The sequence below is a fragment of the Styela clava genome, chromosome 6 (assembly GCF_964204865.1).
Source record: "Styela clava chromosome 6, kaStyClav1.hap1.2, whole genome shotgun sequence".
Lineage (NCBI taxonomy): Eukaryota > Metazoa > Chordata > Ascidiacea > Stolidobranchia > Styelidae > Styela > Styela clava.
Window position 1 is genome coordinate 22009760 of NC_135255.1, and position 17393 is coordinate 22027152.

General features: G+C 35.7%; 1 protein-coding gene across 2 annotated transcripts; it reads right to left on the reverse strand.

Moving 5' to 3' along the window:
* Positions 1 to 6725: 6725 nt before the first annotated feature.
* On the reverse strand, positions 6726 to 16707 carry LOC120333298 (E3 ubiquitin-protein ligase DTX3L-like). 2 transcript variants are annotated; one of them, XM_078113449.1, is made up of 4 exons: positions 15490 to 16707; positions 14333 to 14502; positions 12261 to 12448; positions 6726 to 10395 (listed from the first exon to the last, which is right to left on the reverse strand). In XM_078113449.1, the coding sequence occupies exons 2-4, from the start codon at positions 14429 to 14431 to the stop codon at positions 10305 to 10307; spliced, it is 378 nt and encodes a 125-aa protein (XP_077969575.1). In that variant the 5' UTR covers positions 14432 to 14502; positions 15490 to 16707; the 3' UTR covers positions 6726 to 10304. The 2 variants fall into 2 exon arrangements, with proteins under 2 accessions (XP_077969575.1, XP_077969574.1); XM_078113448.1 differs by lacking the exon at positions 15490 to 16707 and having other exon boundaries at positions 14333 to 14868.
* Between the last annotated feature and the right edge of the window lie 686 nt (positions 16708 to 17393).

Here is a 17393-nt window from a genome sequence, read left to right on the forward strand (position 1 = left end):
TTCGTTAACCACTGTGGTTAATCTTCCAAATCTAAACTACATTTTATTATTGAACATGATAGATTAATTGCTCATGTCAGCATATTACTATAAAGTTGGTGGTCTGAATTCCTAGAGAAATTAACAAATGAGAAATCTCGCCATAACAAACATGTGACCTCCGAGTTGTTATTATTATTTTCAACAATGGCTATGAACCCAGAATGTTCAATTGCTTAGAAACCGCCTATGGTTACGTACAACTCTCCCATCAGGACTTTTTACGCAATATAATATGATAGATTAGAATAGTCTTCCCAAGCTATATTATGTATCATAAAAGCGGAAATGGGGCCCACCTCCTGACCTCAGAGTCCTCTGAGCAATATAAATCTGTAATTACATTGATTATTGCGACTGAAGAAAATGCCATTCCATTTTCTCCAGTCACAACAATTATATTGTTTTAAAGTCTCTGGAATGGCATTTCCTCAAAATCTTTATATAATAACTAGAAAACACAGATCTTTTTGGGTCTCGTGTAGTTTCGTACCTAACGTACTTCTAGTAGGCGTAGCATAACAATTTTTTGACATGCCAATCCTAACCCTCACCTGACTATGCCATCCAAAAATTACGTCACTACGACGTCACAATCACGTCATAGAGCTTACCAAATACTCGTACGATCGCCCGAAATAGCATCGGCGTCGACGATAAAGAACTGACTGACGTCAGCGACCTTTCTCCTATCGGGATCCTTGCAACGAGAAAATGAGAGAAATGGCTGTTCGATTTCGGGTTCTCGTCTGTGCGTCTTGGATGACAGTTCGCATAGTTTGAAGGGCTCTATTACGTCACTGTGACGTCGTAGTGACGTAATTTTTGGATGGTGTGGTCAGGTGGGGGTTAGGATTGATATGTAAAAAAATTGTCATGTTACGCCCACTAGAAGTATGTTAGGTAAGAAACTACATGAGACCCGATCTTTTTTGCAATAAGTAAGGATTGCTATCTATAAGCCACTTGTCTTAACACAAAATATTGGATTCAACTGGTTCATCGAAGGTCAACAAAATTTGGCTATACTACTATTTGTCACATTATAAGTATAATTTTATTTCGACTCCATTCAACGTACGTTACCCTATTATCGCCACTCGCCAATTTTCACCGCACGCCTTCAGAATCGCCCTGCTGTAGTCGCACTTTCAGATAGCGCTGAATATGAGTTGTTTTCGGGTTGCGACGTCATAAGTGATAAATATTAAACACATTCTGTCACCCGGTGGCGTAAAGACATTTCAATGAAAACATACATTTTTGTAAGATGTAAAAATCAGCTGATATCACGCTCGGCCAACTTTTTGGGAGGCCTGTAATTACTAATTAGCAGCCGAAAATAGCGCGACAGTGTTTATTTATTTTAGTTTGTGTTAGTCAGTGTTAGATCGACATCGAATTAAATTTGAAATGTGATGTGTTTGTAAATATCGTGCTGCTGTTAATTATTGTATCCGCAGGGTGGCGATAATAGGATATGAAAATTTTGGCTCGCCAAAAAGGAAAACCGAAAAATTCGTGAAAAAACAAAACAGCAATGCTCAATAATGTGAGGACAAAAACTAAAACGAAGTGTTATCAAATCTTTCACAGTAACGGTAGTTTCATTTAATAAAAAAAACTCCCGATTTCGCTGACCGCCAGATCGCCTCAATGTGATCGCAGAACCGCCATGCTACGATGCGCAAGTTTTACATTTTGATGACGTCATCATATAAAACTTCAAAGTGAAAAACAAATCTCGTAGGGCCTACATAAATGTTTGAAATAAATAAAAGTAATAACCTTCTAACAGCAGCAACACTCTTCAATCATTGAAAATTTCATAGCGAATGATTATGTATTTAAAGAGAAAAGCTATTGAAAAAAAAGTTTGACATAAGTGGCGATAATAGGATAATCGTAGTTCCTATTATCGCCATACCAACATTTCCACTATTTTCGTGAGGTGTCGCTATAGCAAATTCATTTCGCGACTCGCTGCTGTTGGCATTTTTTTCTTCGATCTGTAGCTAATGTTCCGAAACAATATAGAGAAATTATTACCAGAAGTGGATGGAATTCGGATGGATTGTAATAGAAAGTGGCGATAATAGGGTAACGTACGTTACAGATTTGATAGGCAATAAAATGATTAATAAAAACAAACCAAACGTATGAACATACTCTGCTAATACTCCGCATTAGCTTAGAGTCAATTGCATAAGCTGATAACGGTATTCCAACGGAACTGCCATCGCCCAACATACTGATCGGATAACAATATAACTGCATTCATTACTCAGTTTCAAATGCAGCATAGCGCAGTATTGCAAAAATCTCAACATTTGCAACAGTCTCATTCTGACCTTTCACTCCAACTCCCTGTGTAGGCCTACGTTGCCAAGTCGAGTAACTTTGAATTGGCAAATAAAGACGCTGATTTCAACTGATATGCAAGGATGGAAAGTTATGTTAATAAAAATAAGTAAGAAACATGAGTAGAAAATTTAAAATCATTCAGATACAACATGTATAAACCTAATAATTGGAATGAAATGTCATTGCGGTTTATTCTACATCAAATCTGGCATCATCGCGTTAACTACCCCGCATATTCATGATCAATCAATCAATCAATCATCATTTATTCGTCAACACAATTTAAACATGGTATGATATATAAAAAAAATAATTACAAATACAAGTGGAAACTAACTTAAATTGTGTGACAGGAGTCGCGAGGGACCTCAAGAGGTCTTCAGGCAGCGACACCTAAAACGCTTGTTGATTCAGGTTAATAGCTTAAAAAGTTAATGAAACACCAAAACATTTCAAAATAAATATTTTGAAGAAAAAAAGAACATTTTCAAAAAACAAAAAATACCAAATATCCATCATAAGTATTTAAAATAAAAAAAAACATAACATCCTGGTTACGAGCATGTTTTTTTATTATTTAAATCAGTGACCAAATTCATAAAAGATGAAATGCACCGTATGAATTAAACGGTTGCACGAAAAGACATAAAATATGTTATATATCGATGTGGAGTAAAAAAAAATATAACGATTAACTATAATTCCCTTAGACTGAATCTTTCAGTATCCCCTGACATGATGTACGCAAGGTCTTTAACCAAAATGACGTCATAGCTCACCATGCTCACCATGACGTCATAGCTCACCATGCTCACCATGACGTCATAGCTCATAGAATTGTTATAAAATCACGATCTTTATGATGCGATAATTTCATCTCAAAGTAGTTGCTTATTTGTGCGAGCATGTCCAGCGTTAATTCGGGCATTAGGTCAGTTTCTAGGCAAAGATCAAGCATTTTCTGTGTGAGAGAAAGTTCAGTATAAAGAAATGGATATACCGTGTTTCCCCGAAAACAAGACTGGGTCTTATTTCAATTTTCTCCCGAAAAATAACACTAGGACTTATTTTCGGGAATGTCTTAAATTTTTATTTATCAAAAACAAATTACAAAATGGGGAATTACGAGATTTTCAAACATACAAAATATGAAAACCGATATCCATTTACTCATGAATAACATGTTTTTATTCAAATAACTGCAAAACACAGATTATGAAATCATTTTAAAAGTGTAGGCAAGATTTCCTACTAACGACTAGTTCGAAAAAAAAATTTCGCGTTATTGACTAGGTCTTATTTTAAGTTAGGGGGAGGGCTTATATTAAAATCAGTTTTAAAATTCAGGCTAGGTCTTATTTTCGGGGAAACACGGTAGATGTTGTGCACTTTCTGTGGAATCTTCAAATGGCAAAGTGTCGCGGTATACTGTATCGGATTATGATGCATTGGACTGTTTATTTTCAACAAGGCTGCTAAATGCCGGATACGCTGATACACATAGCCGCAAGTCAGTGTAAGATCGAACTTTTGATATTGAATATTATTTGTAGAGAAGCGCTTTCGTCCGGATCCGGATAAGATTTTTCTAATTTAGTTAGGAATAGTAAACACGATACGAAAACAGAATCAAATAAAGAAGCGAACAACATGGGCAAACTTTCAACAATTAATTCACGAAAAGTTATTACCATAGTATCCGAATTCTTTAAATACGCAGTGTGAAACGGCGTTTAGCCTGACAAACACGTTCCTGCTTTTGAGGTATACTTTGCCGTGATGTTTGCTTCACCTAAATGGATAGGATATGATTTACATATTTGACGGAAGCCGATAATACGGCTTTAAGCGAACCACGACCTCTCGCCCGGTTACCAGCAGTTCATGTCGGGTATGGGATTAATTAGCCAGTTATTTGTTTCCGGAACCTTGGACGTGATGGTGGAGGATGTCGTAACCGATCAACCAGTTACCAGAACCACCGTATAGCGGCGAGTAATCCAGAAATCCTTTCGCACATAATTAACCCCGTCCAGACCAAACCGCTAACCTTCGCGACTTGCGAATATTTTTGGAAAGAGGAATGCTTAATTCCAGAGGCGTAGCTTAGGGCGGGCAATGGGGTACATATGCCCCCGGGCGCCAAAATGGGGCTTGCAAAAATTTCACAACAATGGTAACAAAACGGTCACAAGCAAGATCGCACCGGCGCAGACATCTAGTCTTAGTACATGGCAAACTGCACACTTGGTCAGACGACAGACCACCTACGTCGACTGCCGACGTCATCAGGTACATAGCTTGCGCACGATCAGATTTCCATGGTAATTACATGGCCAAAAAATCTGTCTGGGAAACAAAGCAAAATTCGATGTGGTAACGTTAGGTAACAAAATGCACCGGGTTAATTACGTGGTTGTGTATCGTTAAGTTCTTGCCTGCGCACTTCGATGTAAGTTGATATTAGTTCTGTGCTGGAGACAAATGGCAACGGAATTTGGTTGAATGATGTTAATACATGTTTTGAGTAATACGTGGTTTTGTATTTCGTGGTTGTCAGAGTACCGTACTTTGCGGCAGAGTTACATAAAATATATTATACTGTGCTAAAAGACCCCAATGCCGTTTTCGACAATTCGTCGAGATTGCACAGATTTTGCAAATTTTTACGACACGGACATCAATGGCCACGAACTTTTCACCGAAATTGGAGATTGCAGAATGCTGCTCAGTTTGCGACAGTGAAATCAAATCAAATAAATTTATTGTAGACTATGTAAATCATCTTTAACAGTAACTGAGTGGGACATTATGAACATACCGGTATGCTGTATTTTGTATAGCTTTGCTTCTTTTTCAAATAAAATATAATGTTCCATTGAAATTTGAATACACATATACATATATTTTTGAATAAATAATAAAATATATGAAATACATATAAATTTGAATTTACATATATAATTTGTTTTTACATATACAAGTAAATGTAATAAATAAATCTGATTAAACGTGGAGGTCGGGGCGCCAATTTCATAGTTTGCCCCGGGCGCAGAATATTCTGGCTACGCCTCTGCCTAATTCGACGGTCAACGCTCATTCCAGGCTGAAGGGAAATTGGCAGCTCACGTCGTTTACTCAAACCTCAGAACGTTCCTAATATACGAATATCTTGGTATGAAAATTTTGTTTCTATATTCTCATTCAATTTAAACATTCTATTTTTACCTTATTTTTTTTCACGTTGTGTTAGACCCCATCCTGGGTGTCGCTGCTCGATAACCAGTACTGTTTTTTTTGGCCTCTCCCTCCACCCTGAAATGCTATTCTTCTTTTATTCTACTCCGTATATGTACCTTACGTATTTTCAGCGTTGGTGGAAAAATAAATTACTGATTACATTAGGTACGTTTGGTTCCTCGGAGCTTCCCTTTTCCCGTGAAATTCGTGTTCAATACATGAAATGTCAATCATTACGTTCGGGTCGGCCTTCTCTATCGCTCACTTTTTTAAAATGAGGCGTTTCGGCCATGTTTTGGTCACGAGAGACCGTGGTCTGCAAAAAAAAAAAACAGAAGTTGCCTCATCAACACGACACATACTGCACTAAACTTTTGCAATGCGAATTCAATGAACTCCTAAATAAAATATGAAATTTCAGGTTTGCTTCGGGCCTGCAAATCCAGGTAATTAGTCGGGCTCGGGTCAGGTTTAATTCCCACGGGCCTGGGTCAGGCCTGGCAGGAATTTTTGGGCCGATCTTACCTCTACTCTCGAGTGAAACAGCGATTTTCCAGGTCTACACGTGTCGTTTGCCGAGATGCAAGAAAACACGAGCCATGGGTGGACAGTATAACAACAGACGCCCTGATAACAGTAACCCGACAAACAGTAGTACGGATAGTGCAGTACGGCTTTATCACGTACTGCGTAAATATCGACGGAGATCGCTTTGTGCCGCTGTACTACTGTATGTTCAATTTAATTTTTTTAATTTTTGCATGCTTTTTCGGATGGGAACTTTACCATGACTACGGCGCTTTAGGGTGCAAAGTAGTTTGAGCGAATATGTCGAAAACGTGAATACTACAGAAGAAGTAATTTTTGTCTTTTGTTGACATAATCGCTAGCGCAGTTATAGTATTTCAACTGAAAATCGGATGTAATCGCGGAAATAAGCTTCGGTTACTGGGGCGGGTGTAACCATGGAGGCATTTGTTGTAACCCGCTGATAGATGACTAACGCTTCTTTTACTCAGTGATTGCCGGTAAGAGTTCGGCTGACCAGATGAATACATTCTTCTCTAGATATTCAACGTTCGTAGAGCAGTACATTAGTAATATATTTTACAAAACTGTGTTAGAACAATTCATATATACATAGTTTCACATTAGATCTGTATAAAAAATAATAATAAGTGCTACATAACAATCCAACAATGTATATCAGCATAGCATATGAGTAGCACCAATAGTAAGGCAGATCACTGAATGATTTGTGAAATAAATATCATTGATAATAGGTAAGATAATAGGTCAGAAACCAAGTTTCCCATCAAATTGAGAAAAAAATCAAATCTTACATTGGAGACTTTCTCATTACTATAAGCAACTTTTTTCGTTAAATTCCTCCCATTGCAAATTTAGAAACTGTCTACCCCTCCCTTGTCATAAATATTACGTTAACGAATCATAAGCTAGTTATTTATGCACAAGTCGCACTCTGGCGTTTGTACAATTTAAGTTGTTTACAATATGCTCATAAATTAGTATTAAAACTAAAGAAAATTAGTAATACCACAGCAAATTCAAGTTCCTCCCCAACAACGACAAAAACCCACCCTGGGGAAGAAATCCTCCCCGGTAAAAAAACGTTCCCTAGTACACTGGTTCTCAACCCACTGCTGGGCCACAGAAAGATTTTAAGGTGGGCCACCGAATGCTAGTTTTGTTTATGTCACAATAGTTAATTTTGATTGTAGCAGCAATCAATGACGATGCTGTTTCTACTACTAAGTGGTAATTTTCATTCTAATTATTAAAGTGAAAATCTCCATTTTGATTTTCTTGTAGTTTTCTCATTGCAATAAAAAGTTAGTGGGCCACAAGAATTTTTTGGCAACAAAAATGGGCCACGAAAGAAAAAAGGTTGAGACCCACTGGCCTAGTGGGTATTAAAGATCTAACTATATCGGTATTGTGGGTTAAATACCTCTGATTCAACCCCCACCTTTTCCAGGGTTGCCAAATCGGATAGATTTCCTTCCAAAAATAGTGACTGCTTTTACAGAGCCTTGTTGAGAGTGAAAATTCTTCATAAAAACCAAATTGAGCTTTCTAATATGAGTCAATGTTATCAGTGGCAAGAGTTAGACTTGAATGATATCAGATAAAACGTAAGCAGAGCATGGAACTACATATGATTGAAGCAGCAAGTATGATTAAAAAATGCATAATAGTAAAGAAAATTGCTTATACTAAAATAGAAAGATAGATATAAAAATGGACTATATACTACTGCAAGTGAAATTGGAAAAATAATAACAATATGTCACTTATTGTCCATATTTGTCAACTCTAGTCACAACAAGTGGTATATTATTGTGAATTTGTGCCACCCCTGCATATATCAGAATGATGCGAAGATATGGGAAGGTGAGATGAAACGCATATTATTGTGTGCAATATTGAAGTAATAATTGTTTTGAAGAAAACTTTGGATTGGAATTTGAAAGGCAATGGAAAGTAGAAATTGCTAAAATGTTCATGCAAAAAAGTGTAAAATGGCTAGTTATAACAAAATGGAATGAGAAGAGAAAAATCAAAAACACATTATAACAACGCACCTTATTATAGTAGTTAAATTGATTATGATTGAAAATGTTCAATAGAAAACAGAATTTTATCTCGTAACCAGGCCAGTAAAGTCAACAAAAAGTTACAAAAGAACTGCAAAATACAATAATTTTAAGCCTGACAATAGGTTAAAAAATTTAATTTTCAAAAGATAGGTTTCCTGCTAAAAAGTTTTACTTTGGATAATTTTAGTCAATATTATGACTCTCACTTATACAAGTGAAATTATGGCTCTGGATCTAAAAGTCAAAAGATAATCTGCACGACCAATAAAAATATATCAATATATATATATATACATTATAGGTCAATACGACAGCTCTGCCTTTAACAGCGAATATTTTTCTCATTTTTATTAGAGATACAGAGGACTATTTTAAACACAAATGACTTAATATTTTCAAACATGCTCGCTATTTAAGAGTTACGGCTTGTCCATACGCTTGCTCAGAACAAGTGTAAAATTACAAAATTATCCATTCCTCAATTCTTTCATAAAATTAAGTAAAAAATATTTCTAAAGCAGATAATTTGATGCACCAGAAAGCAAGCAGACGACACTCGCTTGTTATTGATGAACGTTGAGTGTTTTGGTCGAACTAAACTTAATAGGATCAAAATAAGGAGGATTTTGTTGTCTGGTACCCCTGAACTAAAGAGCAAGAAACTTTGAAAAATAATGGAAACACATGAAATGTTGGTCAAAATTCGAAAAAAAATTCTTTTGAATTTTTTTTATATATATTACCAGTATTCCCAAACAGACTCAACAACAGTGTTGAGTATTTGAAAATGTTGTTTAATTGAACGTTTAATTTCTCAAGTAAAATCTGATCGAAACTGCAGATCATTAATAGCCAAAAAAGAGAGCAAGAGATATATTTTTTCCTGCACATGTGATGGGTTGCCGGGAGCCTTATAATACAAATTCGGATGTTACTACAATAATCAGACCCCACAAAACAGCATTGAATAAAATGGAAGCATATAAACATAAAAAAATATATACACAACATAACCATTATGGTTAGTTACAACCGCTGGCATATTCGATAAATCATAATTATACAGGAACCGCTCGAATGTAGTTAAAACATATAATTAGCAAATAGTAATGAAGGCTAATATGGTTACAGCTTCTTCCGCCAAGTAAGTTCATGGTACATAAGAATATAGATCAGATTTTAGTAAACAGGCTAATAGCGGAGTGCTTAACTAGCCATCTTCGACAGGATAAATACAAAACTTATATATCGCAATTATCACTGGCCCACATCTCTGTGACATCACAATGTGGCGGCATAATAGAAAGAGTATGTAAAGAATCAGTGTCTCCAGCACTGATTACAGAGCAGCAAAAGACGACAAATGTGTATTTATTTGCAAATTTGAGCACTCAATTCTTGTATTATCTCAAGCTATAAGCCACATAATAGATTTCTTTAGCGGGTCCTCCAAAGTGCTTTATGAACCCAAAAGGTCAGCGGACCCCAGTTTGGGAATCACTGAGTTAGTTAAAGTAAAACTTGTGAGAGTTATTCAAAAACTTGACTCAAATCATCATTTTGAAATCATGAATATAAAAATGCATTTTTACTTTTGCAAAGTCGCTACAGGTAGTTCCGGTAGGTTTAGATGAATTTTCCACCCCGTTCAGGCAATTTAGGGTCTGTTCCGGTAATGACAGGAACTTATTTTTTATTACTGTATCCCCAAAGTTTGCTGTTCTATCTTGAAAATTGCCTTGAGATATATAAAATGTCCTTTAAAGATATCTTGAAAATTGCCTTGAGATATATAAAATGTCCTTTAAAGATATCTTGAAAATTGCCTTGAGATATATAAAATGTCCTTTAAAGATATCTTGAAAATTGCCTTGAGATATATAAAATGTCCTTTAAAGATATCTGAGTCAATCTGACTGATATTGCAGTTCACCGAACTTTATAATATTTATAAGTGGCTTGATAAGGACACTACAAAATCAATGGATGAGTTTTAATATAGTATTGTCCGGATAGTGTTGAACGTCCATTGTTGATCATCTATTCTTTGTATTCAATTCCTGCTGCCTTTAATTTTGCCATTAATGCATCACAAATTCTTTTATAATGGCCAGGATCAGGATATCCATTGCTGAAAAAGATTAGATTGCATGAGAGATAATGGTAGTTGCATATGAGTCTGATTTCGATTAACTGTGAAAAATAAAATGTTTGATAAAAGAACACTGAAAGTCACAAATATTTGACTCCTTAGTACTAAGAAACGCTTAACTTAGCGATGCCTGTGTGAGTGGGATTTGAATGTAAGGTTTAGATGTGTAAAAAGAATGTCAAGTCAACTTTACTCGTAGGTAGAGATGAATGTCTAAACAGGTAATTTTTTTCAGGTATTCGATTTCATTGATACTGTACTCAAATATGAAACATCAAAATCACTAACTAAGCCCAACACCTTATTCATGGTGCAAGGGAAGGCTTCGCCGAACATTGATCATTTTAGAGTTTTGAAACCGAGTAATGCCCCAAAGTCTTATTGTCTGCTTGAACAGAGCACTGATCAAACCGAAGTTGTAAAAACACCAAATAAAATATATATTCATGATGCGCGATGGCATAATGGTTGAAGCGTTAAACTTAATTGGGTTGGCATCAAAAACTGCACATCTTTGGTTCAAATCCAATGGCCATCACCCTACCCAAAATATAAAGTCGGCAATGCCGAACCAAAAAAGAAACTAGTTCTGCCAAATATTATTAGCTCCTTAAATATTGCTACATATCAGTGGAAGCTTAAACAGGGCTTTGTTCACAGCAACATGTGTGGATAAGCGTCGTTTATATAAAAACTCAAAGATCTCGAATATAATAGAATTTTAAGAATAAGCAGTGTAAGTGTAACTATAATTCATATGTTGGATGCCCAATGAAACATTGACAACAAGGGAAGCAGAAAATTTAGTCGTTACTGAAATACGGATCAAATAGTTACAAAATTGGGCAACCATAATTCCAATGACAGATGTGACAACAGAGAAACCTAGTAAACAACAGCTGGTCGTTGAACCTGGTTACAATCACGTTGCAGACAATTCAAGCCTAAATACCATAATGGTTGATTCTGATTGTCACTAAGAAATTACCCTCAGTCACATACACCCTAACATTTTGCAACAGCATGACAAATCATGGTCAATATTTATCAGGAATAGAAAGAACGCTTCCTGGCCATCCCTCGCCCATCAACTGAAATTTGATGGATGCGATGGTTTCTTATATATAGCTTTGTTCAAAGTGAACGGTGCATAATGGATGTGTATTAACAAATTTAAATGTTGCTTGAAATCAAGAGAGGAAAGTTGAGAACGTTGTACTTGATTTTACCTCGAACGAGGCATGATATATGTGGTTGAGTGGTTACAAATGTCACAAGCTGGATGGATGGTTATGGGATTAAGATCGCAACCCAAAGATGCCTTTCTTTGATTTATAAATAGGAATTTAAAAAACAGTGTTTGACAAAAAACATGACTTTTTGTGTGCAAGTTCATTTTTTAAACTTTGCATAGAAGGTCAGTTTGGAAAATAAATATTGATTTGGTTTATTTTAAGGTACTCCCGTAGTATGTGAACCAAGATGGCGGACATCGGAACACAGTATATGTATCAGGTTGGGGTTAGGCCATAATTTCAGATACAAATACTACAGGAGTCACTTGGCTGGTCCCCGAACTCGTAAACGAACTAAAACAAGGATAATTGGAATAAAATTATGGCCTGACCCTAACCTGGTACACATACTATGTTCAGGTGTACGCCATCTTGTTGCACATACTACGGAGCAGCGCCAATTTTAATTTTTGCAATTCACATTTCAAATCTCAAATTTGGTTGGAACTAAATTTTTAATACACCTGTCATTGATATAACTTAGTTGAGGCCCCAGTCAATCCTTATAACAATTGTGCATATTTTAGAATATTTAATCAGAAAACTTACTTATCTGGACCTCCAAGTTTGTTAGTTATATGAGGAAACTCATTATTCCATATTATCTCTCCTCTGTAGCTTCTGATTATCTTAATCTTGAAGAGCAATCCTGTATTGAATGCTTTCCGTAGCAAGTTCTTAGGGTAGGGGTTAGCAGGCACATATTCAGTGAACTTCTTTGCCTCATATGAAACACCCTGCAAAAATAAACATAAGTTATTCAACTTCTATCTCTGATAATTTGTTAAAACACATATAAACACCAGATTCTCCAGAAGTATGCGCACCAAGATGTCGCACAACCTGAATCCTATCCGGTACACACATACTATGTTCAGGTTGTGCGCATACTTCTGGAGGTCCAAAAGCTTTTAACTAAAATTTCTGCAACTCAGAATCGTTTCGAATAAATTTAACGATTCCTTAGAAGCAGACAGTTGCAAAAACATTTTTCAGGTGATTTTAGTTGGGATGTTTCCAAATACTCGCTCTGAACAAGGCACAAAACAAGCAGGCACTGATACGTAAATATCTTAATTGAACGATTGAAAACTTTCTCACTAATTGAGAATAATAATTGACCATCAAAACAATTGATTTCTAGGTCAGGAGGAGGGCACACATTTGAACCAAAGATGTTTCACATGTGCAAACAAGTAAAATACCCTCAGGAAACATATAATCAGTGGCACCTTGTTCAGAGTTGCCTTCACATAACATTTATCAAAAAAAGTTTTAACTTTTCAAAAAAAGAATCAAACATAATATATCTACGATTGGGAGCAGAGTTAAAATATGATGACACTAACATATTACTGATACACAAAAAATCCACTGATAGGTAAGAGGGTATTTATGAAAGGACCAACATATTTTCAGGCACTGCATTGCTTGCCAATTTATTTACACCGTTGGTGATGTCGTGGATCTGGGATTTGAAGATTAATATGAAGAGAAGTAGCTAAACTATGTTGGCATCACAGGTTAAAAATCTTGGATTCAAACCCAGTGTATAATGAAATAGGTAGGAGTGTATGATAAATTAGGTGACAATGCAATCGGAAAGATTTAAGTTCTACAATAAATAGTAGTGCCTTGCGTATTAGGGGCTCCTTATACATAGCCTTGTTTGGAATAAAAGACATGACAAACGTTTCATAGAAAAAATCATATGGTAAGTTTGTCATTTTAGGCGTTTGGAATCTTATAGCCGGACAAAACTATCAGACTTAAGATAAATTATGATTATTGCCAAAATGAAATACCTAATTTACCATTTCATATAAATTTTTGAATAATAATATTTTTTTCCAATATTAAATATATTTTAAATTGGGCCATGTCCAACAAGATCTTGTGAAAATCACTGTACAATTACATATGTGGAAATTTAATTCAGTAATGCAGAATAACTGATATAAACACAGCTTGGATTGATTTTGGCAATTTGCAATGTTAGATTTTAAAGAAAGTCATACAATTTTTTTTTCATACAAGACAAATTTTGAAATGAAAACCTCAAATCGAGAATTTGCTCTATGTAATATAAATAATTGTGAATATATTCATTTATTTTGGACATCAGCACTGGTAGAGGTAAATTCTGCAAGGGGTCATTAAACCAACATAAAAAACTGCTTTCTGGAAACATCGGAAAAAAAATTTCTAGAACATCTAAACACTGAGGTGTTGTGATGGTCTTTTGGTTATAGCATTGGACTTAGCTATGTTGGATCATAATTTGAAGGTCTGAAGTTCCATGCCCACTGCCTTATCCAGGATGTAATACCTTGAGTAGGCAATTCCGAAACGAAAAAATTACATAACATCCAAAAAATAGTAGCATTATGCTACTATAGTATTATGCATTAGCGGTTGCTTGTGCAGAGGCCTGTTTAAAGTGAACAATATAATAACGAAAAGTGTAATTAGAATTCAATTGCTATTTGGGGGCCAAGATTATTTTATTAGGAAGATTTAATGTTAAACATAGAATCAATGTAAAATAATACAAAAAGAATCTTGGTTCTTGTGAATACATAATTAAATATTCAACCAAATGAATTCATTACATGGCTCACATTCAGACTTCCAGCAGGGAATGAGTAAGTGATGGCATAAGTGCCCATCACCCATAATTCATATCCTGGCAGTGATTCCCTCAACCTTTCCACTGACATGCTTCCACCAGGTGGTTGTTGGTTGATGATTATCAGACCAGATGAAGTAGCTTGACTTGAAGACTGAGATTCTGTAAATTGAAAATTATTTTAGTAAAAGATGATCACAAGACATGATTCTGATTACGCTTAATATAAAATGATAGGGCATTTTGTAAGCCAGAGATTCCTTCATTTTTCTTGTAAACATCGCTTTGAAGTATCCTGACGAGGCTGCCAAGACACAGCGATGAGCACAGAAGGATTTGTCACCAACTTTCACATCGAAATCGCAGAGAATGTTTTGTTCTCTCAAGCTATCGAGTGATGTCATAAGCAAACCAGCTTGGGTTGAATTTGTTTGTTTAATGTAATCTTCATTCATGATCAGTCAGCTCAACCTTACTCAGATCAGTAAGTAGGATTAACAATTCTGATGCATGCATAAAAATAATACATTTTGTTAACATTCGAAGTATATGACTATGAGTATAAGATAGTGATAGATTGGAATAGTCTACCCATGCTATATCATAGTTCCCACCTCAGATAATATATATCACGTTTTATTGCAGGTCAATTACAATACAAGACTTCTAAACATACAATATAAATATTGCGGCCGGTAAAAGTGAAATTGCATTTTCTGGAAATCTTCAGTTTCATAGCTAAATAGTGAGCTGTGCTGCAATAAGTGGGGATTCCCATAACTACTTCTCAAAAACAAAATAATGAATTAACAAAAAGTTTCTTTGCTAATATCTGAATATAGTACCGTAATAGTAAAGAGATCAGTAAGTCCAGAAGTCTGTAAGTTCATTCTGTCATTGGAAGTCAACAAAATTTAAATTTGGCTCGACTATTATAAGTTTATTTCGATTTTATGAATGAACATCGTAGGCTATATAAGTATAAGTTTATTTTGCCTATAATCAGAATAACAATAAAAGGATTGATAAAAATAAATAAATAAAAACTGATTATGAAATCAGAAGAGCAAACATAACATTAGATAAGGTTTAAAACGTATAGAATATAAGATGAAAGATTTTGCCAAGAAGTGTTACGTGTTCACTCACCTAAAATTATTTTACACACGTACCGTACCGGTACCGGTACCCACCGACCCCCCCACACACAACCACAGAGAAATTAACAATCACAGTGACCGGTACCCGGACCGTACTCTGCTGATACACCGCATTAACTTATATTCAGTTGCATAGACTGATAAAGGATATTTCCACTGAACCGCATTCGCCCAACATATTGGTTGAATTACAATATAATTGCATTCATTACTCAGTTTCTAATGCAGCATAGCGCAGTTGTGCAAAATCTTAACATTTGCAACAGTGTAACTCTGACCTTTCACCTCCACTGTTCGTGTAAGTTGCCAAGCCGAGAGGCTTTAAACTGACAATGAAAACGCTGATTTCAACTGATACTCATCTAATAGGCATGGTTGGAAAGTTGTTTTAAATCAAAGAAGTAAAAAAAAAATGAGTGAAGAAATGACGCACCCTGATATTACGTAACAATTCGGATAAAAAGTCATTGCTTGTCTGTTTCGAATTACATCTGGCAACTTTGCTTTCAATCAAAAATTGTGCATATTTATGACGTCATAAATAAAATGTTATGGGATTTATCATTATGATATAATAATTTCTCCCCGAAGTATTTGCTAATCTATGCGAGCATGCCAGCATTGACCTGCTTCGAGGCAAAGATCAAGCATTTTCTGTGTGGAAGACAGTTCAGTATAAAGTATTGGATATGGATGTGGTGTTGCGCTCTTTCTGTGGAATATTCAAATGGCAAAGGATCGCGGTCTTGAATTACTATGCATTGGATCATTTATTTTCTACAAGCCTACTAAAAGTCAGGAACGCTGGGGCACATAAGCACAGGTCAGTGTAAGATAGAACTTCTTGCTATTCATTATGCGGGGTTGTTGAACCGGATAAGACTTACAACCGGGAGTGCCACGGGTGATGAAAGTTAACGCGAACCCCCATGACGATAAAACGGGCAATGTCCAATAAACCGTTCACACGATTATTTTTCATACACCTCAACATACAAACGGACGCAGGGTTTTCCGCGTTCAGCCTTAGAGATAGATAAAGATTCAATTTCATAAACAATACTAAACACAATATTAAAAATTTTGGTAGAAAAAAAGTACCCAATTTTAAAACTATTTTGATTAGGCGCGAATGCAGGACAGTCAAAGATTATCGAGGCCCCTGACCATTACATTCACACCGTAAATAAACTGCCAGATTGGTTGGGACAATATAAGTATAAAAAAAGACAGAAAATTGTCCTCAGATAATTTTGCTCCATGACACTTTAGAGCAGTTTTATTGTAGAGTTGAGACGACATATGTGTGAATATATATTATACTACATTGTGATCTAATACAACACTGATCAGTGATCACCATAATACAGTGTTTTCCAACCTATTTTTCTGAATTACCTTCTTTCGATTTAATAAGGGGTTTTATTCCCCACATACTAAGGCATCAAAAACAAATTGTTAAAACTTTATTCAATTGCGGCCGGTTGGAAACCCCTGCCGTAATAGAAACGGGCTCAGTATAGAAAATAAAGATCACGGGAATAGGAGGTATATGCTTTTATAAGTCTTTTTTTCCTAATGAACCTGACTAAAATCCGCCTGCCAATCTCCGAGTCCAAGTAAGATAAAAGTCTAGTAGTGATAAGCCCATGTGGAGTACATCGCACTCCGAAAACTTTCATGAGAGTTCATTGCAATTAAAAAAAAATTACCAGCGTATAGAGAAAAAATTTCAACAACATAATATAACTAGCGCTTGAAATCGAATGCCTGTTAGATCAAAACGCAATAATGAAGTTATACCGAAAGTGCAATTAGGCCGCGAGCCGAGGCCCTGAAAAACGCCTAGAAAGTGAGTTTCGTAGCGCACATCAGGTAACTACCTGAAAATGA